We start from the raw sequence: 26,157 nt of genomic DNA, 5'->3' as shown, positions 1-26,157 counted from the left end.
CCTTATCAATTTTCTACAATTCCTAACTTCTGATTTATATTTGTTACTATTAACTTCCCTCTTCTTCCATTTTATGTATGTATATATATATATTTTATTGCTGTCTTCACTTCTGCTCTAAATCAGGTCAATTTTTTAACCAATAGGTCATCTTCCTCAATTGTGGGATTGTGACTTTTTAGGCATGTAATAAGGTATTCTTAAATTATTCCAAATTATCACTCACATTTTTCTGATGAAATTTCTAATATAAACTCCCTCATTAATATCCGCAGTTCCTTAGTTCCTAAGTGCAGCTGTGCAGGTGAGAGGGGTCTGCCTTTGAGTTCTAGACTCTGAGAGGTCTTAGGTAGGTCAAATTTAATTACTTTGGGCAACTCAGAGAGCATAATCTAGGACTCCATACCTTGACCCTTTCCCATCCCATCCTCCACCCAGCATTGAATGCCAACAACTCACTGGAGAAAAGGAACTTCCTCCAAAGAAGGTCACCCGGTGCCAGGTGGCCACAAAAACCCATACGGCAGAGAACTCCAGGAATTCAGGGAAATACTGTCCGATGTCCTTGGTGGCTCTCTCCAAGATGGTATGGTCCTTACTTTCCCGGTAATACACTTCACCTGCCCGTCGGTTATCCACATCAGCCCAGAAAGCTGCTACCACACGCCGGTCTTTGGAGATTGGGAAAGCGACCGGTGTAAACTGGGAAACCTCCTTCAAGAAAGAGATGATTCCATTGTTGTTTACCTATTAGGGGAAGAAGAACAATTAGACATGGCAGAAAGAGACAGCCAGTGTGAGAGAGGAAGCATTTCCCAGTGGGTAGGGCACTAGCCTAGGAATTGGGAGATCTGGGTGCAGTTCCCTGCTTTGCCACAGACTTCCTATATGATCTTGGGCAAGTCACTTAGACCAGTGGTTCTCAAACTAGGGCCACTGCTTGTTCCGGGAAAGCCCCTGACGGGCCAGGCTGGTTTGTTTACCTGCCACGTCCGCAGGTTCGGCCGATCACAGCTCCCAGTGGCTGCGGTTCACCGCTCCAGGCCAATGGGAGCTGCAGGAAGCGCGCGGGCTGAGGGACTTACTGGACACCGCTTCCCGACGCCCCAGTTGGCCTAGAGCGGCGAACCGCGGCCACTGGGAGCTGCAATCAGCCGAACCTGCGGACACGGCAGGTAAACAAACCGGCCAGCCCGCCAGGGACTTTCCCTGAACAAGCAGCGGCCCTAGTTTGAGAACCAGTGACTTAGACTATCTGTGCCTCAGTTCTCTGTCTGTACAATGGGGTGATAGCACTGCCCCACCTCCCAGGAATGTTGTAGGTTGTGTACCTTGTGTACGTACCTTAGATACACAGATCAGGGCCAAAGAGCCTGACATAAACCATTCCCTACAAGCTGTTGAGTGACTCTTTCATGCTTTGACCTTCTGGAGTAGACAGCTGCCTTTCCTTGCTGTGGCTGACTGAATGGCCTGATGGCTGCAGGACATGGGCTGGATTCTTATTTTAGAGAGTTTTTCCATAAACATTTGAGCTTTTCCCCTTCCTGCCCTTTGAAGCACAGACTGCCCCTCACTTAGGTGCTGATGGGCTGCAGATGAAAAACGGCATGCTGAGGCCCTGCCAGGGAATGGCTGCCCCTCCCTGCCACCCCCTCGCTCTGCTGCCCGTCTTGCCCCTCGCTGGCTGTGACTGAGGGGCGGGTTGCAAAGCCATAGCCTGGGGGTCTGGGAAGGAGGACAGAACAAACCGGGCTCTGTTCTCCTGCCGGAGATGGGCCAGAGGAAGGAGCAACAGCTGAGAAAACTGCAGCAGCCACAGCAGTTTAAACAAACAGCGCCCAGTTCATTTGGGTCGTTTGCGCGTTGCCGGGAGGGAAGGCGTTGGTGCCAGCGGAACTGGCTTTCACTTCCTCGCTTTAAATAGGCTGGGATTCATCTTGCAGTGTGAGGGAGAGGTTTTCTTTCTCTCCCTGTTCAAGGCTGGCTGCTGGGATGGGGATCGGCCCAGCAGCCGCTGCAGCACAGCAGAGAGCTGCTCAGCCCTTTCACACTCAGATCCCCACAGACGTCTCAGTGCTGACCTGCTGCACTCGACCCTGCTCTCCAGCCCCAGGCTCCCCAGCTGCACACCTGAACCTCAGACATCTCTGCCATGCCAGAGCTGGGCCTCCTGCTGCCCTGCTGATCCCTGGCAGTCCTGACTCACACCCGTTAGTCTAGTACTGAGTCCCACAGAGCGCTGCATCATGGCACAGCTTTGCCAACACCCCCAAGTGACAGGAGCAAAACCAATCTCATCTCACCTTTGATGTGAGGCCAATCAAATCCTGAGGCTACTAATAGGAGAGAGCAATGCATTCCCTTATATCATCAGCCCATTGCTCGACAGTGTTCTGTGCATGACCCAGCAGCAATGCCAGCTGCTACCAGTTCCGTCTAGGCTGCTCCAAGGCTGCGCTCAGCTTTCAGCAATGTCTGCCAGAAAGTCGGATTTGGGCTTTGCTGCCACAGGGTGGAGAGGCTGGTGCATTTGCCTCACCTCCTTTCCAGCTCTGAATTTCTGGAGCAGCCCCATGGCCTCCTCCAAGTCCAAACAGATTCTTCCTGGCAGCCACAGGGCAAGGAGCAGAGGTATTACAAAGGAGCCCCTCGCTCTCCATCAGTGGCATTGCTTGTACGTCTCAGCTCTTTTGGCATCTGCCTCTCCTTTAGTGACAACTGGAGTGTATGTCACTGAGCCCTGCACCCTCCACCACCCAAAAGGAACCAGAGAACACTTAACGAAGCCAAAGAGTCACAGGAGGGCAGCATCCATGGACTCCAGTGGCAATTCCATCAGGGTGTAACCGATGGGAGAACTGGGCCGTACGTGTTCTCAGCGCACAGAAGGGTTCTGCTCCTGCATGGGAAACCCTCATTACGGCCAAAAGGGAGTTTTGCCTGCACAGGATCAGACCCTGAAACACAAATACACTGGTGTCCCAAGACATCAGTCAGGAGCCGGAACTACTGGGGGCTCAAACGACACACAATAGTAATCAATCAAATAACCATAATAATACCCCACTCTTAGCTAACACTTTCCGGGGTAGACCCCAACAGTGCCTTACAAGGTGGTCAGCATCACTATGCCCCTTTTACAGGTGGGGAAACCGAGGCACATATGGCAAAGGGACTTGCCCAAGCAGGCAAGAGCTAGCAACAGAGCCTAGGGCTCGTTAGTCCTAGTCCATGTCCTAGCCACTAGGCCAAGCTACCTTCCAAAGAGGCAGTACATTTTCCCAGCATATTCCCCCCACCTCATCAAAACCAACCAGCAACCATGACTTCCAGGATGGTCAGGCATGGCTCATGGCTCGATCTTGGCAGCCATTGTATTCCAGGGTCACTTGCTTTTTTAAGTTGGCCTTCCAAAGAATTAATTAGTGATGGCTAGAGACCCCCTCCTGGCCCACGTCAAGCTAGCAGAATGGAGCACAGCACTGCTTTAATGCTGCAAGAGGGGAGAACGTGGCCAATGATGTGATTCCTCAAGAGCAGAGACCCATTCCCACATCACGTTAATAGGTTTTCCTCCTTCTGGAGTTTAACCCCAGGCAGACAGGGAGGGGCCAAGAAAGGGGGTTGGGGTCTTGATCTTCCCTAGCTGGGGGTGGGGAAGTGTAGCTGCTGGGGGCTCTCTGCTGCACCCCTCCCCAGATGCCCTGGAGGAGATTGCTTTTGGCTGCACTGCCTGTCTCCAGGCCATGGGGTGGCAGCTCCTTTTCAGGAGAGATGGTCAGGCATCCTGCCCTGCCCCTGTCTCACTGCTTTCCCCAGGGTTATCACCACTGCCCTGATGGGCAGCTGTCCACGGAGCTGTCGGATGGGAGGGTGGAATTACACGTCACTGCAAAATTGGTGCCTCCCCCTCAGCATAGGGGCAAGCAGCCATGGTGCCCTGCTGGGCCCCAGAGGACCTGAGGGTCCTGGAGGTGTCTTGGCTTAGAATCTGGCCCTGACAGATTGAAATAACAAGGCTTTGTTTAGAGTATGGTCTAGTCCTCTTACATCCCAGGAGGAGATTGGTGTCACATGTCCCAAAGTGCTTTACTATTCAGAACCCCTCCAGAACAAATCCCTGCAGAACTGGAAACACCATAAAAAACTGATCGGGGACAAGAATGGGCGCTGGGGACTTGATCACTCCCGGCTGGGGGGCAGAGTGGCTGCTGTGGGTGTCTTGATGCTAGTCCTGAAAACAGAATCTTCTGGCCCAAATCAGGAAAAAGAATTCCAGCCTGGGACTCAAACTCACAAGAGGATGCCGCCAAAATGCTCCTTCTTCCCCAGCTCATAATAAGCCACATGGACCCCAGGTCCCTATGTTGCAAAGGGCGGGGAGCTGGGGAAAGCTCTTCCTTTGCTTTCTCATTCCAACACACACACTTTCTCAGGACTATCTGCAAGGAGGGTAGGCAGCCCCACTGGTAAAGCAGCTCACAGCAAGTCCCTCTTTGCTGGAAGAGTTGACGCTATGTTCCTGAAAACTCTACTGCCTCTCTTGATGGGAAAGCACAGTGGTCAGCCAGTGTCAGAAGAGGGGACAGCTTCGAGGGGACTCTGTGCACAACCTGCACAGGGAGGGGCTTGGGAAAAGTCCTGTCACATGATGCAGTCTGGGCTGCTCCAACTGGCAAGAACGGTGCTCTTCACAAATTTTTTGTTAGCCCTTGGCTAAGAGTCTTGTGTGGAAGAGACCATCTCCAATATCCAACCAGGGAGAAACTCTGTCAGAGCCTGGCAAAATGCCCCAATTGTCCCTTCTTCTGGGTGGCTCCTGCGAGGCCCTCCAGGAGCCTGCCTAGGACTGAGCACCGCAGGTGGCATAGAAGGAGTCAGTAAGGCACACAGGACCCCACCCAGAGCTGCAGTGTCAACCAAACTCTTCTGGGCGGTGACCTTTCCCAGGACACCCTAGTAGCGAAACTGAGCTGAATAAAAAACGAGGTGCATGTGTAACCCACACACCTCCTGGGCATGGTGCTCTGTCCCATCTAGTAGCAGCGAGACCACTTAGAGTTAAATGAGCCTGCTCTACAGCCTTAGCTAAAAGCCAGTTGGCTTTTAGTTCTTGCTGTAGGGGTTCATGCACTAAGCTCCAGAGGTCCCCAGTTTGATCCTGCTCGCCAATGACGGGGGTCTGTCGGCATTACACATGCAGGAATCTTGGCTGCAGCAAGGCAAAAGAGACAAAGTATTTTATCTGCTAGCTCAAAAAGCAGCAAGTTACCATAGTCCAACCTAGATGTTACCAACATACACTTTTGGAGCTCAGCTGTGTTCCCCTCATTTCCATTCTTCTAGCCCTGGACACAGGGGCGGCTCCAGGCACCAGTGCACCAAGCGCATGCCTGGGGCGGCAAGCTGCGGGGGGCGGCCTGCCGGTCGCCGTGAGGGCGGCAGTCAGGCTGCCTTGGGCGGCATGCCTGCGGGAGGTCCGCCGGTCCCGCGGCTTTGGCAGCAATTCAGCGGTGGGTACGCCGAAGGCATGGGACTGGCGGACCTCCCGCAGGCATGCTGCCAAATCTGCGTTACCAGCGAACCTCCCGCAGGCATGCCGCTGAATCCGCGTTACCAGCGGACCTCCCGCAGGCATGCCGCTGAATCCGCGTTACCAGCGGACCTCCCGCAGGCATGCCGCAGAAGGCTGCCTGGCTGCCGTGCTTGGGGTGGCAAAATACATAGAGCCGCCCCTGCCTGGACAACGTGGCCAGGTCCCAGGTAGTTACCCAGGCTAGCTGAGCCCCTCAGCTTCTCTCTTTCACTAAATTACCAACTCATTAAGACTCTTGTAATTGCTGAGAAGTTGCAGCACCCTGCTGGTCTCAGGTGGCTGAAGGGGGCAGCACGAATCCCTTTCTTCATTATTTCAGCAATGACCAGATGCACAAGGATTATAAATGACCCCTGGCAGCTCTGCAACAACAGTCCTCTACCACAGCAAAGCTCCGTGCTGGCGCATGGCCATTCTCTGGGAGAAAAGGTGACAAATTAGTCTCACCAATGAGAATACCAGGGTGTGCTGAGTTCAGGGAGTGCACTGTGATGGCTGCTGATCACACAACCCCTGCCTTTGAGCCTAAGTTAGAAAAGGAGCCAACCCAGCACTGAACGTGCTGCCATGCAACGTGCCAATGTTTTGGAAAGAAGGTTTCACTTTCCACCCCAGAGAGAGTTTGATCAGATGTAACCATGTTGGGAAGAGGAGCCAGGCCCAGGAGAAAAGCAACCACTTGCCATCCTAGGAAGTCCCTCTTGCACTGCTAGTCCCTTGTGTGTCATGTGCACAGCTCTGGAATGGTAAAATATTCCAGGGAAAAGAAGCTTCAGCCTTGTGCAGATAAGTGCATAGCGAGAGCAAAAAGAAGGCTGGGGTCAGATCCTCAGTTGGCACAAATCAACATAGCCCTGATGACTTAAATGATTTGTGCCAGCTTAGGATCTGGCCCTGAAGTGTTTGAAATACAAAAGGGTTTGACTTTATTTCTTGACCCTTTGATTAGCACTTTGGTGATTAGTCCAGAGGCAGAATCTGAGAATGGTGGAAAGTTCTCCTAAGTCTCCTTCCTGCCTGAGTCCCTAACAGCTGCCCATATAGCACAACTCCTTCCTGACAGTGGCATCTATTTCTTGAACAACTTAAAGCCTATCAAGTTCCCACTCTGGGTAAAATGGCAAGAAGAGACATCAAAGAAGGGATGGGTGTCTCAACTTGGACTGCACACTGAACCGGGACCTTTGGGCCAAGCTGGGATCTTTTAGATTTCAAAGAGGTCAGAAAATTTTCTCTGAACTAGACTTTGACTTTTGATGGCATGAAAGTTACAGGCCTGGGATGGTCTGTGAGAGTGAAACCGTGGGGCTGCCAAAGTAACTCACTATGCTGCAGCGCTGGGGTTTAACATATTCACCAGGAGGCAAGACCTAGCTGAAGCAAATTGAATTTGCCTTCAGGGCACATGGCTAGATTGTGTTTTCAGGGACTTGGGACTCGGGACTCATCCAAAGAGCGTGTTGGGAAGGAGGAGTGGGGTCCTCAGCCAGTGCTCTTACTGACAACACATTGCTGGGGACATTCTCCTAAATAGAAGAGCAGGAGTCAAGGTTTGTAGAAAGGAACATCAGCTTTGAGGTCATATGGAAGCACTTTTCTGTACGTTTGCTTTGTTCTGCAACTAACCTTACTGGGATTTTAGTGACACATTTGTCTTGCTTACCCTAACCCGATGACTTGCTGCGTTTAGGAGGAGGCTCTATACAAGGGCAATAAGAAGCCTACCTTTGATCTGCCCAGCCTATCACAGGAGGTGTAACACACACTGCTGGGGAGTTCCCACTGTGCACCGAAGAGCTACAAAACTACCAGGTGCTAGTCTAATTGTCCTTTTAAGACCTGCCTTCTTGCGTATAGGCCATGGTGTAGAGGAGACACATGCCCATACTTCCTGAAGCTGGCTGATGCACGAAGCTGAAGTGCTACAAGAAGGGTACTGAGGGAGTCAGGATAGCACGGGGCTGTGCATGGTGCTGTACAAGAAGACAGAGCTCCATGAGGCCTGATCCAGCTCCACTACGATGAATGGAAACTGGATTGAGTCATGGTCCTTGCCTTGTTTACAAGCTAATAGCCCAAACCTGGGAAGTGCTGGACACCAGTGGGGCAATGGGTGTGGAGGCACTGAGCACACTGCACCTGGGCTGGGTCGGGCGGCTACAGCGCAGCAGGGAAAAGGGGAAGTGAACCCTGCGAAGGGTGTGCAGCTGGAAGGGGGAGAGGATTATTTCACAGGGAAAGGCGCCTTTCCACTCTGCGCTTAGGAGATAGAGCCCATCTCCTCCCGAGAGGCCCTGCTGAAAAGAAGCATGGTTTAAGAAATGGATTCAGTGCTGTGACTTTTCCCAGCGGATGCAGCAAGAGGGCAAAAGAGGACTACAGTGCCATGCCCCTCTGTAGCAGGGTGAACACCCACTCCTGCCCTGAAGGGCTTGAAATCAGCCCTGAAAGAGGGCTGCAGGGGTAAAAGCAGCCCTGGAGAGGGCTGCAGCTCTAAAAGCTGGGCTGATTGGGGAAGCGGCCACAGCTGGGCCACACCCCAATCAGGCCACAGCTGGCCTCTATAAAAAGGCTGGGAGCCAGGAGCTCAGCCCTCTCTCTCTGCGTTCAGGGAGAGAAGGGCCTGGCTGCAGGGAGCTTAACCAGGTATCTGAAGTGGAGCAGGGCTGGGGAAAGGCCAAGGGAGCCAGGGAGCTCTGGCCTAGGAAAGCCCCAGGCTGCAGGTCCAGGGTAAGGTCTATTAGGGACTGGATTGCAGGGGGCAGCCCACGGGTAGCCAGAGGCAGCACATCTGAACCCCTTTGCCTGTGATGAGTGGCTTATACACTACAGTCTGCCCCAGTGAGCAGGGGCTAGATGAGGAGTGGCAGTAGCCAAGACTGAGCCAAAGTACGGATAGTCGGTGGGGGTTCCCCTGGGAGGGGGAGACCCAGAGCTGTGAGGGGTTACTGCCAGAGGGCAGCAGCCCAGACAACAGGGCACCAGGTCTGGGAGGGACACGGGGGCCAAGTGGTAGCGGGACACCAGCCTGCAGAGGGCACTCCAATGGCTGGAGAGCTAATTTCTGAGATGACCAGCAGGAGGTGCCGCCAGGTGAGTCTGTGCTCGTTACACCCTCCTCTATTAGCATCAGATCACTCACAAGATATTTGCTTTCCTGATAAAAGGAAGAAAGGAGAGCAGCAGAATACAGACCCTGGACTTCAGAAAAGCAGACTTTGACTCCCTTAGGGAACTGATAGGCAGGATCCTCTGGGAGGCTAATATGAGGGGGAAAGGAGTCCAGGAGAGCTGGCTGTATTTTAAAGAAGCCTTATTGAGGGCACAGGAACAAACCATCCTGATGTGCAGAAAGAATAGCAAAGATGGCAGGCCACCAGCTTGGCTTAACAGAGAAATCTTCAGTGATCTTAAACACAAAAAGGAAGCTTACAAGAAGTGGAAACTTGGACAGATGACTAGGGAGGTGTATTTAAAAAAATGCTTGAGCATGCAGGGGTGTAATCAGGAAGGCTAAAGCACAATTGGAGTTGCAGCTAGCAAGGGATGTGAAGGGTAACAAGAAGGGTTTCTACAGGTATGTTAGCAACAAGAAGAAGGTCAGGGAAAGTGTGGGACCCTTACTGAATGGGGGAGGCAACCTAGTGACAGATGATGTGGAAAAAGCTGAAGTACTCAATGTTTTTTTTTTGCCTGGGTCTTCACGACAAGGCAGCACGGTATGGGGAGGAGGTGAGCAGCCCTCAGTGCTGGAAGAATCCCATGCACTGCTACAGGCAGGAGACCAACTGACTAAGCGGCAGTTCTGCAGAAAAGGACCTGGGGAACAGTGTGCCCTTGTTGCCAAGAAGGCTAACGGCATATTGGGCTACGTTAGTAGGAGCATTGCCAGTATATTGAGGGACGTGATTATTCCCCTATATTCAGCACTGGTGAGGCCATATCAGTAGTACTGTGTCCAGTTTTGGGCCCCCCACTACAGAAAGGATGTGGACAAATTGGAGAGAGTCCAGCGGAGGGCAATGAAAATTATTAGGGAGCTGGGACACATGAGTTACGAGGAGATGCTGAGGGAACTGGGCTTATTTAGTCTGCAGAAGAGAAGAATGAGGGAGGATTTGATAGCAGCCTTCAACTACCAGAAGGAAGGTTCCAAAGAGGATGAAGCTAGGCTGTTCTCAGTGGTACCAGATGACAGAACAAGGAGCAATGGTCTCAAGTTGCAGTGGGAGAGAAGGCCCAGTCCTTGGGTATGGCTGAGCCGTGCTCATACAGAACCCAGGTGGTGAGAGGACAAATCTGGCTATATCCTGCCTTTGCATTAGTGTAACAGAGCAGCCTCAGAGTTGCTCTAATTCACACTAGCTATTAATGGCTCTCTGTGGACTGTTATACTGGCTGGGGATCCTTTCCACCACACCTCCTCGGGCAGGTATGTCAGCCCTACACTATCAGGGATTCTCCTATACTTAGGGAAGCTCTCCCACCTGGATCTGCCCCTGGGCATTAACCAGATATTGTGCTTTCCCCAGAACTCCACCGGCAAGTTGGACAGAGTGCTGGCAACGCACCAGCTGCTCAGCTTTTCTTTGTAGCCCATCTGTGCAGCATGTAGGCAAAGAGCACCATCCCTGATCCCATGGACTATAAGGTGGATAGAAAGCTGGCTAGATCGTCGAGCTCAACGGGTAGTGATCAATGGTCCATGTCTAGTTGGCAGCCGATATCTACACAGGTTTTTAAATTGACTATTTTATATTTTTCAACACGGGGTAACTGGGTGGGGTTTAATGGCCTGTGCAGAGGTCAGACTAGATGATGGCTCCCTAATGTGTGGTCTTGGAAGCTATGATTCGACATAGATATCAGCCCCCATTTTCTAGAGCAGTTAGTGATTTGGGTGCCTAACAAGAGACACCTAGGAGCCTGATTTCAGAGGAATGTTGCTCTAAGGCAACTCCAGTTGGGCACCCAAAAAATTGCTCACTGTTGTGACAAACTCTGCCGTTCTATATAATGGGAATGCACAAGGCCCTTTCCAGTAGCTAGCACAGGCCAAGCAAAGAACAGAATCCCCATCACCTTTAGAGACATAAGAAGAAAATACAGAAACGCAGAATACCCAGAAGATAAAGACAAGGGGCGGAGGTTAAAACCAGCTAAAAGGAGTTAGGAACATGAGTCCAATGGAAAAAATCAATGTGATGTATGCTTCTAACTCCCTTGGGCACACCCAGAGTGCCTCATAGTGTTAGAGCTGGATCCATGGTTGTTTCCTCAGACGAGAAGTTTAAGCACTGGAAATGGTTAATTCCCTCTAGTCTAACACGGCTGCTACTCTGAAATCCCTCTAGTCTGGCTTTCCAGCCTGCTCATTACAGTTCCTTGTGAAAGGGCTACAGTCAAGCAGAGCACATGGCAGTGCTGGGGGTTGGTGTGGAGAGCTCTCCAGTCAGTATTCTGGCTGAGGTATCCCCTCCTGTGTAAACACACGGTGAATTATTGCCATAACTAAGGGGAATAAAATTACTGCTCCATAAATTCTTAGTAACTTTTCAATGTCCACAGAGCAACATTCTTCTGATTATTGTAGCAAGGTGGGAAGGCTTTTAAAGGAGGGGTGGGTGCCTGTCAGGCCCCTACAGTGAAAATTTCAGATCAGTCTAGGGGACTGAGACGCTTCCCTGTCATTCTTTTTAAATGAAGAGGTGTCTAAATCCCCCCGGCTTCTGTGACAAATCTCAACCCTAGCTCAATATTTACAGCATCTAAGTAAATGGCTTGATTTTCAAGAGTGCTGAGCATCCAGCAGCTCCCGGTGACAGTGACTTCAGCCCTTTAGAAAAGTAGACCACTGATTTGAGTGCCCATGTCTGGGGTTAAGAGCCTAACTTTTGGCAGCCACTTAAAAAAATTCTTGCCCTAGCCATACAAGTTGTGACATGAGGTTCTGCGATGCCACACTGCTCCTGGGCTAACAGGGGCACTACAGTGAAGGGTTTGTCAGTATTGTCATCCTGGACTCTGACTTCTAGGGTCCTCTCCTGCCAGGGCTGAACTTGCTTTGTCTGTGGTGTAGGCCCCAATCCCCAGGACTGCATTTGTGTGCCAAGGTAGGCAGACATGTGGGCAGAATTGGGGCCTATCTGTGGCCGATGGGTATAAAACTGTGCGGGGCTGACAACTAGCCAGCCCAGGGCACAACCTCAAAGTGATGTTAATTCACTGGGTGTGGATAACAAAGGGATGTTAAATAAGCTAGCAGGCACAAGCCCATTCACTTGTGTTGATAAAAGTCAAGAATAGATGTTAATTGTATTTACCTACATCCTGTTAGATGTATATCAGCAGTAACCAAATTAACCTGGAGTTGCTAAGGCTACGTCTACACTACCCGCCTGAATCGGTGGGTAGAAATCCATCTCTCGGGGATCGAATTATTGTGTCTCATCAGGACGCAACATTCGATCCCCCAAATTGACACTTGTACTCCACCAGCAGAGGTAGGAGTAAGCGCCGTCGACAGGGGAGCTGCGGAGGTCAATTTGCCGCCATCCTCACAGCGGGGTAAGTCGGCTCCGATACGTCGAATTCAGCTACGCTATTCGCGTAGCTGAATTTGCGTATCTTAAATCAACCCCCTCCCCCCCCGTAGTGAGGACGTTGCCAAATCCTTTTCATGTCTTATAACTCTATATTATCTTTACATTATGTATGCAACTATACTCAATTGTCGTTAGATCAAAAGGTACAAATTTAACATTTCAGTGTGAATTTACTTACTGAAGATAGGTTTGGTGATTGTGTGTACAAGATGGAAGCCTTAGGGCTGAAGCATTTACTCTTCAAAGCAAGTGCCATTGGAACTTTTCACAGACTCAAGTATCTGTTCTTCACCAGAGGAACAAACATGCTGTGAAGGGCTTTCTGGGAGAACACCAGTCTGCTTGCTCGCTGTACCAGAGAGCAATAAACACGGGTTCATGGGACTGATCCAACATCTCTGACCTGCTGAACTCTAACAGGGGGAGTTTTGAGCCATTGGACCAAGATCCCAAAAAGCCATTTTGGGACACCCTGACAGGTTCATGGAAGGACTCTGATAGACAGAATGTCTGCTAATTCTCCATATATCTCTGCTAACAACTGGGCTCATATCTGATTCACTGTAACATATTTTATCTGCTTTGACCTTTTAATGACTCATTTCTTTTTTTTAGTTAATGAATCTTTAGTTAGTTTACTAAGGATTGGCTACAGCGTTATTTTTGGTGTGTGATCTGAAAAATCCATTGACCTGGTAAGTGACTAGCCCTCTGGGCCTGGAAGAACCTAATGCGTGGTGAATTTGGTTTTAATAATAAAGTCCAGTTTGGCTGAGTGGAACAAAGGGGTGGGGATGCCTAAGGGGACTGCCTGTACTCTATGGTAAAACTAGTATAGTGGTCTAGATGTGAACTTTTGTTACTGGCCTGGTGAAATCTAATGATTGAATATACTACCAGTTTGAGGTGTCTGCTCTATTTTCTGACAGCCTGTCCTGAGTTTGGCATTCTCAGCTGTGAGTCCTTCCAGGCACAATGACAAACAGTTTATGAGATCTGTGCTGTAGAGCTCCCCTAGAGCCAGCCACAGCAGATCTGCTGGGCCCTCTTGCTGAGAGATATCCAGCATTCACCACTCCCACTGCAATCAACAGGAGATGCAGGGACTTAGCATTGGAAGAGGACAATGATCCATACAGAGGCAGGATGGTTTGGTCTATGGGGCATTGGACTGGGAATCAGGAGATCTGGGTTCCAATTCCGACTCTGCCACTGAGCTGCCGTGTGACCTTGGGCAAATCCCTGCATTGCTTGGTGCCTCAGTTTCCCCTCCCACCTGTTATCTTGTCTATTTTGATTGGAAGCACTCTAGGGTAGGGACTGCCTCAGGCTGTGCTTATGTACAGCGTCTAGTGCAATGGAATACTAATCTCCATAACACAAAGAATGAAGCCGTCTAGGATCAATCTGAAATTTAAAAAAACAAAGCACTACAACCAAGATGTTAAACTCTGAAAAATGGCTGCCTGTTACTAACAGCAGCTGCTTCTCAAAGACTTTGCACTGAGATTCCTTTTTAATGCACATTCACTGTGCAGGCAAAGCAGAGTAAGAAACCCAAGGGCCATATTTTCACAATACACCCTATGTGGCCATTTCTGAAGGGGACTTCCAACCTTTTGCGGGTAGAATGCCACCTTTCTAATTGCTGTCATATGTCTGAACTCCAAAGAGCCGCCTGGTGATTACGTGTGGCATGGATGACGCATTCATTAAGAAACTGATTTCATAAACTATAAAAACTTTATAGTTTTGTTCCAGCAGAGGCTTACAGAGGGAGTTTGCCTGGGAGCTGTCCGAGAGGAGGTACGCTAAGTGCTGCATTAGGGGGGCTGTGTTGGTGGGTATCTGAGTGTCTGCTGCTGGGACAGTTGGTCAGTTTGACCGTGTGCTTGATTGCTTGCTTGTTTGTTTGAAAAGTGTGAATTGGGAGTGCTTTGTTCCAGGTGGGCCTGACTGATATATAAGGGCAGTCAGCAGCGGCTAACAGAGGGAGTTCGCCTGGGGAGAGCTCACTGAGGCTTTCATCTGCAGGTTTCCCTGAGTAGTTCCTGTAACAGTTGAGGAAGCTCTTAAGAGGACGGTGATATGGAAGGTGAGCGATCAGCTGTTGTAACCTGCACAGGTTGTGCCATGTTTGTCTTTCTTCCACAGGACAGAAGCAACTTTGTCTGTACAAAGTGCAAGCTGGTCTCCATATTGGAAGAGAAGGTTCAAGGGCTGGAGAAACGAGTATCGACTCTGCGTTGCATAAGGGAAAATGAAGATTTCCTGGACAGACGTCAGGAGATGCTTCTACGGCCACAATGTTCTGAAGATTCAGAGCAGGCGCAGCAGGGACAGAAGGATTGTGAAGAGGTTTGGCAGCATGTGACCTCCAGAAGGAGAAAGAGAAGCGTCCATGCACCAGCAATGGAGATACAGGTGAGCAATCGTTTCCATGTTCTCTCTACAGGTACTAATGTGGAGAGTGGACTAGATGACCCATCTGAGGGAAGGGAGCAGAAGGAGACTCCATCGATTGGAAGGCAAAAGATGCACTGTCCTAGGGATGGGGGTTCCACGACCACCACTCCCAAGAGGAGGAGGAGGGTGGTGGTGGTCGGGGACTCCCTCCTCAGGGGGACTGAGTCATCTATCTGCCGACCCGACCAGGATAACCGAGAGGTCTGCTGCTTGCCAGGAGCTAGGATACACGATGTGACGGAGAGACTGTCAAGACTCATCAAGCCCTCGGATCGCTACCCCTTCCTGCTTCTCCACGTGGGCACCAATGATACTGCCAAGAATGACCTTGAGCGGATCACTGCAGACTACGTGGCTCTGGGAAGAAGGATAAAGGAGTTTGAGGCGCAAGTGGTGTTCTCATCCATCCTCCCTGTGCAGGGAAAAGGCCTGGGTAGAGACCGTCAAATTGTGGAAGTCAACGAATGGCTACGCAGGTGGTGTCTGAGAGAAGGCTTTGGATTCTTCGACCATGGGGTGGTGTTCCAAGAAGGAGGAGTGCTAGGCAGAGACGGGCTCCACCTAACTAAGAGAGGGAAGAGCGTCTTCACAAGCAGGCTGGCTAACCTAGTGAGGAGGGCTTTAAACTAGGTTCACCGGGGGAAGGAGACCAAAGCCCTGAGGTAAGTGGGGAAATGGGATCCTGGGAGGAAGCACAATCAGGAGAGCGCAAGAGGGGAGGACTCCTGGCTCATATTGAGAAAGAGGGACGATCAAGGAGTTATCTTAAGTGCCTATACACAAATGCAAGAAGCCTGGGAAAAAAGCAGGGAGAACTGGAAGTCCTGGCACAGTCAGGGAACTATGATGCGATTGGAATAACAGAGACTTGGTGGGATAACTCACATGACTGGAGTACTGTCATGAATGGATATAAACTGTTCAGGAAGGACAGACAGGGCAGAAAAGATGGGGGAGTTGCATTGTATGTAAGAGAGGAGTATGACTGCTCAGAGCTCCGGTATGAAACTGCAGAAAAACCAGAGTCTCTGGATAAAGTTGAGAAGTGTTAGCAACAAGGGTGATGTCGTGGTTGGAGTCTGCTATAGACCACCAGACCAGGGGGATGAGGTGGACGAGACTTTCTTCTGGCAACTAGCAAAAGTTGCTAGATCGCAGGCCCTGGTTCTCATGGGAGACTTTAATAACCCTGATATCTGCTGGGAGAGCAATACAGCGGTGAACAGACAATCCAGGAAGTTTTTGGAAAGTGTAGGGGACAACTTCCTAGTGTAAGTCCTGGAGGAACCAACTAGGGGCAGAGCTTTTCTTGACCTGCTGCTCACAAACAGGGAAGAATTAGTAGGGGAAGCAAAAGTGGATGGGAACCTGGGAGGCAGTGACCATGAGATGGTCAAGTTCAGGATCCTGACACAAGGAAGAAAGGAGAGCAGCAGAATACGGACCCTGGACTTCAGAAAAGCAGACTTTGACTCCCTCAGGGAACAGATGGGCAGGATCCCCTGGGAGAATAACATGAAGGGCAAAGGGGTCCAGGAGAGCTGGCTGTATTTTAAAGAATCCTTATTGCGGTTGCAGGAACAAACCATCCCAATGTGTAGAAAGAATAGTAAATATGGCAGGCGACCAGCTTGGCTAAACAGTGAAATCCTTGCTGATCTTAAACGCAAAAAAGAAGCTTACAAGAAGTGGAAGATTGGACAAATGACCAGGGAGGAATATAAAAATATTGCTCAGGCATGCAGGAGTGAAATCAGGAAGGCCAAATCACACTTGGAGTTGCAGCTAGCAAGAGATGTTAAGAGTAACAAGAAGGGTTTCTTCAGGTATGTTAGCAACAAGAAGAAAGTCAAGGAAAGTGTGGGCCCCTTACTTAATGAGGGAGGCAACCTAGTGACCGAGGATGTGGAAAAAGCTAATGTACTCAATAGAGGGTCCTGTGGCACCTTTGAGACTAACAGAAGTATTGGGAGCATAAGCTTTTCTTCAGATGCAGTGAGGTTCTTACCCACGAAAGCTTATGCTCCCAATACTTCTGTTAGTCTCAAAGGTGCCACAGGACCCTCTGTTGCTTTTTACAGATTCAGACTAACACGGCTACCCCTCTGATACAATGTACTCAATGCTTTTTTTGCCTCTGTCTTCACGAACAAGGTCAGCTCCCAGACTGCTGCACTGGGCAGCACAATATGGGGAGAAGGTGACCAGCCCTCTGTGGAGAAAGAAGTGGTTCGGGACTACTTAGAAAAACTCGACGTGCACAAGTCCATGGGGCCAGATGCGCTGCATCCGAGGGTGCTAAAGGAGTTGGCGGATGAGATTGCAGAGCCATTAGCCATTATTTTTGAAAACTCATGGCGATCGGGGGAGGTCCCAGATGACTGGAAAAAGGCTAATGTAGTGCCCATCTTTAAAAAAGGGAAGAAGGAGGATCCGGGGAACTACAGGCCAGTCAGCCTCATCTCAGTCCCTGGAAAAATCATGGAGCAGGTCCTCAAGGAATCAATTATGAAACACTTAGAGGAGAGAAAAGTGATCAGGAGCAGTCAGCATGGATTCATGAAGGGGAAGTCGTGCCTGACTAACCTAATTGCCTTCTATGATGAGATAACTGGGTCTGTGGATGAGGGGAAAGCAGTGGATGTGTTATTCCTTGACTTTAGCAAAGCTTTTGATACGGTCTCCCACAGTATTCTTGCCGCCAAGTTAAAGAAGTATGGGCTGGATGAATGGACTGTAAGGTGGATAGAAAGCTGGCTAGATCATCGGGCTCAACGGGTGGTGATCAATGGCTCCATGTCTAGTTGGCAGCCGGTTTCAAGCGGAGTGCCCCAAAGGTCGGTCCTGGGGCTGGTTTTGTTTAATATCTTTATTAATGATCTGGAGGATGGTGTGGACTGCACTCTCTGCAAGTTTGCAGATGATGCTAAACTAGGAGGCGTGGTAGATACACTAGAGGGTAGGGATCGGATACAGAGGGACCTAGACAAATTAGAGGATTGGGCCAAAAAAAACCTGATGAGGTTCAACAAGGACAAGTGCAGAGTCCTGCACTTAGGACGGAAGAATCCCATGCACTGCTACAGACTAGGGACCGAATGGCTAGGTAGCAGTTCTGCAGAAAAGGACCTAGGGGTCACAGTGGACGAGAAGCTGGATATGAGTCAACAGTGTGCTCTTGTTGCCAAGAAGGCTAACGGCATTTTGGGCTGTATAAGTAGGGGCATTGCCAGCAGATCGAGGAACGTGATCGTTCCCCTTTATTCAACATTGGTGAGGCCTCATCTGGAATACTGTGTCCAGTTTTGGGCCCCACACTACAACAAGGATGTGGAAAAATTGGAAAGAGTCCAGCGGAGGGCAACAAAAATGATTAGGGGGCTGGAGCACATGAGTTACGAGGAGATGCTGAGGGAACTGGGCATCTTTAGTCTCCAGAAGAGAAGAATGAGGGGGGATTTGATAGCAGCCTTCAACTACCTGAAGGGGGGTTCCAAAGAGGATGGAGCTCGGCTGTTCTCAGTGGTGGCAGATGACAGAACAAGGAGCAATGGTCTCAAGTTGGAGTGGGGGAGGTCCAGGTTGGATATTAGGAAACATTATTTCACTAGGAGGGTGGTGAAGCATTGGAATGCATTACCTAGGGAGGTGGTGGAGTCTCCTTCCTTGGAGATTTTTAAGGCCCGGCTTGACAAAGCCCTGGCTGGGATGATTTAGTTGGGAATTGGTCCTGCTTTGAGCAGGGAGTTGGACTAGATGACCTCTTGAGGTCCCTTCCAACCCTGATATTCTATGATTCTAAAAACAAACACAGGAAAAGGGATAAAAACAACAAACAAAACTAAAACAATGATGAGAAAAATTCCCAATTAAACCCAGGAACAATTACCCGCCCCCACCCCAAAACCGAAAAACAGACCACAAACAAACAAAACATCCAGGAAAAATGATCAAACGGGAACCACTCAGACAAACACATTTCAGACATCAATTGCTCAGGCAATACAAACTATCCATTGAAGCTAAGTATGCCATGGCAAGCAGTGTGATTAGGAATCAGAGGACCTCTTCCACTACAATTAGAACTAGGGCTATCAATTAATCGCAGTTAACTCACGTGATTAACTCAAAAAATTAACTGCGATTAAAAAAATTAATTGAGATTAATCACACTGTTAAAGAATAGAATACCAATTGAAATTGATTAAATATTTTCGGATGTTTTTCTACATTTTCAAATATATTGATTTCTATTACAACACAGAATACAAAGTGTACAGTACTCACTTTATATTATTATCTTTGATTACAAATATTCACACTGTAAAAATGATAAACAAATGTGATACAGCATGGCCAGAGGGCAGCAGGAGAGGGTTAGAAGGGAGCCTTATTCCCTGTAGAGGAAAGAAAGTTTGCTATAGATTAATTAAAGCACATGAAGCCAATTAAAGCACCTGAAGCCAGTCACCTGATTAAAAACCCCCTGCTTCAATCAGACAGGGGAAGGAGTTGAAGCAGAGTGGATTGGTGTTGGAGCAGTGCTGTGGTGGGTTAAGACCAAGACCCTAGATGAAGGGACACCTGGCTTGTACAGAGGGAGGGCAGGATAGGGAAATAGCCCAGGGGAAGGAACCACTAGTTCAAGTGGTTTACCACTATCCCTAGGGCCCCTGGGCTGGGACCTGGAGTAGAGGGCGGGCCCGGGTCCCTCCCTCTCCACTCCCCTCCTCTAGGACACTAGTGGGGCAGTTAATATCCCAGTACAGGGGCAAGAAACGGTGCCCTGAACCTCCTCCCCCCCCACAAGAAGTGAGAGTGTGAGACCCATCATAGTAGTGCTGGCAATTTGCCACACAAAATAAATAGTATTCTTCAATTCACCTCATACAAGTACTGTAGTGCAATCTCTTTATTGTGAAAGTGTAACTTATAGATGTAGATTTTTGTTGTTGTTGTTGTTACATAACTGCACTCAAAAACAAAACAATTTAAAACTTTAGAGCCTACAAGTTCACTCAGTCCTACTTCTTGTTCAGCCAATTGCTAAGACAAACAAGTTTGTTTACTTTAACAGGAGATACTGCTGACTGCATCTTATTTACAATGTCACCTGAAAGTGAGAACAGGTGTTTGCATGGCACTTTTGTAGCTGGTGTTGCAAGGTATTTACATGCCAGATATGCTAAACATTCATATGTCCCTTCATGCTTCGGCCACCATTCCAGAGGATCTGCTTCCATGCTGATGATGCTCGTTAAAAAAAATAATGTGTTAATTAAATTTGTGACTGAACTCCTTGGGAGAGAATTGTATATCTCCTGCTCTGTTTTACCCGCATTCTGCCATATATTTCACGTTATAGCAGTCTTGGATGATGACCCAGCACATGTTTGTTTTAAGAACACTTTCACAGCAGATTGGACAAAACACAAAGAAGGTACCAATGTGAGATTTCTTAGGATAGATACAGCACTCGACCCTAGGTTTAAGAATCTGAAGTGACTTCCAAAATCTGAGAGGGATGAGGTGTGAAGAATGCTTTCAGATGTCTTAAAAGAGCAACACTCCGGTGTGGAAACTACAGAACCTGAACCGCTAAAAAAAGAAAATCAACCTTCTGGTGGTGACATCTGACTCAGATGATGAAAATTAACATGCGTCGGTCTGCTCTGCTTTGGCTCGTTATCGAGCACAACCCATCATCATCACGGATGCATGTCTTCTGGAATGGTGGTTGAAGCATGAAGGTACATCTGAATCTTTACCGCATCTGGCACGTAAATATCTTGCCATGCCGGCTACAATGCCATGCGAACGCCTGTTCTCACTTTCAGGTGACACTGTAAACAAGACGTGAGCAGCATTATCTCCTGCAAATTGTAACCAAACTTGTTTGTCTGAGCGATTTGTCTGAAGTAGGACTGAGTAGACTTGTAGGTTCTAAAGTTTTACATTGTTTTATTTTTGAGTGCAGTTATTTTTTTGTACATAATTCTACATTTGTAAGTTCAGCTTTCATTAAAAAGAGATTGCACTACAATACTTGTATTAGGTGACTTGAAATATACTATTTCTTTTATCAGGGGGTAGCCGTGTTAGTCTGTATCTACAAAAACAACAAGGAGTCTGGTGGCACCTTAAAGACTAACAGATTTATTTGGGCATACGCTTTCATGGGTAAAAACCTCACTTCTTCAGATGCATCTTACTTTCACTCTATGCATCTGAAGAAGTGAGGTTTTTACCCACGAAAGTTTATGCCCAAATAAATCTGTTAGTCTTTAAGATGCTACCAGACTCCTTACTATTTCTTTTGTTTTTTCCAGGGCAAATATTTATAATAAAAAATAAATATAAAGTGAGCACTGTACACTTTGTATTCTGTGTTGTAATTGAAATTAATATATTTGAAAATGTAGAAAACATCCAAAATATTTAAATAAATGGTGTTCTATTATTGTTTAACAGTGCGATTAATTACAATTAATTTTTTAAATCGCTTGACAGCCCTAATTAGAACCACCGTCTTTATCTGGAAAAAAATCACATTGCTACAAATGCATGGATGCCAATAAACGGCTTTACTGGTTCCAGATGATCCCTTGGAGTGTCCTGGCCAACAGCTTTAAAGCTATAAATAGGATGGTCCCGAGCTCCATCTGGGAGTGCAAACAAACAACTCAACCCAGTCCTTGGGGGGAGCATTGTAGATTATCCGCCAGCACCAGGAGCTGAGGAAAGGGGGATAAAAGGGAGTATCATTTCCAGACCCACGGAGCTACCATGTTTCAGCAAAACCTGGTCCTGATTTTACATGGCCTAATGGATAGAGCATTGAACTGGGACTCAAGAGACCTGTTTCTTCCCCCTCCCACCTCTGCCACTGACCTGCTGGGTGAGCATAGGCAAGTCACCGTTCCCCTCTCTGCCTCAGTTTCCCCATCAGTAAAATGGGGCTAGTGATGCTGTCCTCCTTTGTACAGCACTTTGAGAACTATGGCTGTCAGAGCTAGGTATTACTGGCATCCTATTGCCACCATTCTTCCCACTGACTAATAACATGCCCTGCACTGAGCACAACAGGGAAGGAGGAAGGGTGGCAGAATAGAGCCCGCCCCTTCATTAGTCTTCAATCGCAGGGAATCCAGAGCTAAGCTGTGCATCAGGCCATCCCCTCTGAAATACAGACCCAGCCCACTGCGAGGTAGGAATTCTAGTCAACTTTACTGAGAAGGGTCCATTAACAGCAATGGTACCATTTCAGATATTTCTCAAGGGGGAGGGATTTGGTCTCTGCCCCCCTGCAGGGACTCTGTTCTGTCTTCCCCCCCGCCCCTGCACCTCACAGGGACTTGGGTCTCCCTCAGCCAGCAAGTCTCCCCACTCTCTTACCCACACAGTGCATGAGCCAGTTCTGCCAGATGTTGAGTTCTGGGCAGCCTCCCCTATGCTCCACCGCACAGGAACAGACTCCCCATGCACCAGGTCACAATGCCATTTGGCCCAGCCTCACCTCTGTCTGGAAGGAGGGACAGCCAGGTCAAATCTGAGTGGCGTTGTGCCCACACAGCCAGAGCGACGCTCTGGACTTAGTACGGGACCACTGCTTACAAGTGGTTGGGCCACGGCCACCCCCAGCTCCATGGCCTGTGGAAGTATGAGCAAGTGAATCACCTCCCCCTAATTGGTGCCATTGATTAATGGGAACTGAGTCTCCAAATGCCTATTGAAATCTCCCCTTAATGACATAGTCAATACCATACCAAGCAAAATGACAGCTGCACATGGCCAGTACCTGTGGCAAGGGACATAGACGGGGCAGGTCGGATTTGGAGTGCTAAGGCCCTGATCCAGCAGTCTAATCCCTGTGGGCAGACCTGTCAGTCCAGGGGACTCCGCACAGGCAAAACGGTCTGCCCAGGCCTGTCAAGTGCAGGGTCCAGCCTATTTTCGGGTGTCCACTTGAGACATCTCGGGTGAAATCCTAGCCCCCATTTGAAAGCAATGGCAAAACCCCCATTGACTTCAGTGGAGCCCTTGTGCCTAATTTTAAGAGGGGGAGGATCCACAGCTCCGACTTAAGTCAACAGGAACATCAGGTCCTTGGTACCTCTGCCATTAAGGCAGCAGGTGTCCCAGCTTGGCACACTGCAGGTGAAAAGTTGGCAGCTTGTCTACACAAGCATTACTGCTCCATGCTGCTGGGACCAATGGCAGGCTGGGCTTTGGCCGTATGCTCTCAGAGCTGTCCTTCAGGGACCCTCACCTAAGCACCACACGAATATACAAAACAAAGTCTCTAGTGCACGAGCGAGGCTGGACTGTGCATAGAAAGCTGACCAAATACTCCATGTTTCAAGGAGCACAGCTCACCAAATGCTCCTCCGTGCAGCACGGAGAGACAGAATGCAATTGCACAGCTCCAGCAGATGGCTACTCGTGCCACACCCAGAGCTGGCAGGCAGAGGTCTTTATGCTAATGAAAGGCTAAGCTTTCCTTTCAAGTTACACCCAGTCAGAGGGCCCCTTCAACACACTCCTTTCTTCCTTTTAGTGCACTCTAGCTCCTTTAAGCTGTCCTGGTTTGTTTGCTGCCAAGCCAAACACCACTGAAACGTGAATTTTTTAGTGTAGGATTTAGCTCTTGATTCACGCATTAATAGAAATCAAGGACCACACCTTTGCTTACTCTGCTTGAAATTCAGACCTAGGTTCATGTGCCATCAGAATATAAATTAGTACTGCACACATTATTCTCAGAAGCCCTGATTTCTATAGCAGAGGGTTGAATCCCTTATTTCCAGAATAAGAATTCTAGAAATAATATCAACTGGAGAGCCGGGCATGGGGATTGGCAGGGACAAACATCCACATGAAATAATGGAAGTCCAGAGTTTCTCAATGTGCCACTATGTGTAAGATGCAATTTACAATTCTTCACTATTGCTTCCTCCCACCCCCACGCCAAGTTATTTTCTGTGGAATGTAGTCCCAATGTCTCTTGGCTGAATCATGCTGACAAACAATGCCATAAGGCTCTGGTGTGCTTCTCATGTTTTGAACAGCCAGTATGTTACCACTATTCTTAGTAACATCACTATTTTATCCCCTAGAGAATACCACTAACAGTATGTCCCATGACATCCAGTAGTAATGGCAGCTAAGAGCAACCATCCTCAAGACAGATCCAAGGGTTTTTCACTTCAGAGCAGCAGCGTGGATAGGACACTGGGTGTCAGGAGACTTTGGTTCTATTTCCAGCTCTACTGGTGATTGGCTGTGGGACTGTGGGCAAGTCACTTTCCCCCTCTATGCCTCAGTTTCCCCTCCCACCTTTTGTCTACTTAGATTTCTAGATGTCTTTTTAGAAGCTCTTTGGGGCAGGGAATGTCTATTACTAGGTACAGCAACAAGCACCTGGAGTCCTGATCTGAGTCACATCTCTGGTGCTACCATAATACACAGAGTTAATCATTCATTTATATATTTGTTCAAATTTATAAGGAGTATCTACACCACCACACTATCCTCTGGGCACCTCTTCTGTGAATGAAACTGCCAACATACAGGGACTGCTAGTAAATACCCACTACACTTCTCTGGCTGTTGAGGCCAGCTATACTCTTTACTATGTAGTTCATTTATATATTCAATCATACCAAACCAAGAAACCTGGACCTTTACTTCAACTCAAAGAATCCACTACCCCCAAAAATGTCTTATGTACAGATTGAAGTGGAGATTTCACACAGGTAAAGAGGGGTATTTAACATGAGTCTCAGGATTAGTCACCACTTTGTAGTGTAATTCTCTTCAACACCCCAAGTGAATTGGTATCTGAATTTACACTGAATTGTCTCTGTTAGTTCCTCAGAACACAGCTATCATTAAAACACACATGCCTGGTAAGTAGCTTCTCCACAATCACTCATTCTTTTATTAAATGGAGTCACCAAATGTACACGGTGACAGATTCTAGGCTTGCAGCACAGGAGACCATAGCCTGCCCCAGCCATCTCTCCTCTTATGTATGGATCACAACAAAGGTCATATTTACAAATGGGAATAAGTCCAGTATTACCAACTCCAAGCCCTGAAAAATTCTATATGAGGGTCCAAAGGAGTCATGAAATTGTCTTAAAAATCATGAGATTTAAAAGAAAGAAAATCAATAAAATTTGCCTTTTGGTGTTCTCATTTTCACACTTTTCTCTGGTGGTATGGAGGGCAAGAGGTGTACGTAGAAAAGAGCAGTATGCTGGGAGTCTCACAGGATCACATGATGCTAGGAGCTGGGGCTGGAAGAAAAATGCTAGCTCCCAGGAGTTCGACAAAAGGGGGAAAGGACAAGTCTGTGCTCAGACACTTACCTCACTCCTCCACTGATCTCTGGGAAGTGAACAGTAGGGACTCCCTAGCTTTGATTCGCTCCTGCCCAGCACCTTGTGTTGCAATTTACACCAGCGCACAGTCTGAACACTCCACTCACTCCCCCTGGCAGGAGCATTTTACACCCACTGTGCACAGGGCTCAGGGGCTGCACGTGGCAGTCGGGAAGCTGGCCCCAAGGGGCTAAACTCACACAGATGCCAGTTCCCTAACAGAAAAGCTGGCCCCTGCATTCTTTCCTGCTGCAATGCTGGGTTAGTGAACCAAATACAGCTGTCCAGGATTCACATGCACACCGTGTATTTGCATTTTCACTCTCCTGTGCTTTGGCTCGCTGAAGTGGGATGGAAACTGCATGACAGCCCCTGCCCTGGGGCCCCCACGCTGCCAATGACACAAAACAAGGGTCTTTTTGGCAGGCAGATGGCCACCAGCTGCACTACTGGCAATGTAACTGGCAATTGTGCACAGAGCTTCAGCTGCTCTAACTCCACGGAGCCCCATTGACTTCAAGGGACCAGCAGCTGAGGAGCTAGCCCAGTCCATGCTGAGTGCTCTCCACCATGGGAATGCTGAGGTTGCTTCACTGAGCAGGGCAGGCAGAGGCAGCTTTCTGCTAACCAACCAGGAGCCTGGGTTTGCAGCTGCACTTGAAGGGCAGCATCTATAGGACTGGTATCAGTGCACACTTCTCAGGCGACTTGTCCTTTCACCAGAGCTCTGGAAAACAGCTCATCCCGTCAGATTAGGTCGGGGGTCTCCCAGTGCAGTGTTTATCCCACCAAGACATCATTGATCACCTGTCACTTGCCCTCACTGCTTCTTTCAAATAGCAGAGAACGGATAATGGATTCAGCCCCCCAGCAGGAGATGCTGCTGCACTGCAAGTGGAAATGTCAGCACCCCCCACAAGCCAGGACTGCTGCTAATTGGTGTGGGGCAATAACAGAGAGACATGAGGGAAGGGGAGGAGCTCACCAAAGCCCAGGAGTTAGATGTGCCTAGGTAGTGGCGGAGAGCGAGATGTGCAAAACTCATACATATGCAAAAAAACTGACCAGCAAATAATATATATAGTCAATTCCTTACTGCGTT

General features: G+C 48.7%; 1 protein-coding gene across 5 annotated transcripts in view; it reads right to left on the bottom strand.

Annotated features, from left to right (window-relative positions):
• The window catches only part of SNED1 (sushi, nidogen and EGF like domains 1), a 143,181-nt gene that overhangs the window by 91,303 nt on the left and 25,721 nt on the right, over positions 1-26,157 (bottom strand). For all 5 annotated transcript variants that reach the window (XM_034782201.1, XM_034782204.1, XM_034782205.1 and 2 more), the window contains exon 2: positions 460-747. In XM_034782201.1, the coding sequence (XP_034638092.1) occupies positions 460-747 (288 nt within the window). The remainder of the gene's footprint in view (positions 1-459; positions 748-26,157) is intronic.

This window comes from Trachemys scripta, chromosome 9, assembly GCF_013100865.1.
Source record: "Trachemys scripta elegans isolate TJP31775 chromosome 9, CAS_Tse_1.0, whole genome shotgun sequence".
Classification (NCBI taxonomy): domain Eukaryota; kingdom Metazoa; phylum Chordata; order Testudines; family Emydidae; genus Trachemys; species Trachemys scripta.
This window is presented reverse-complemented; position numbering and strand designations above follow the sequence as displayed.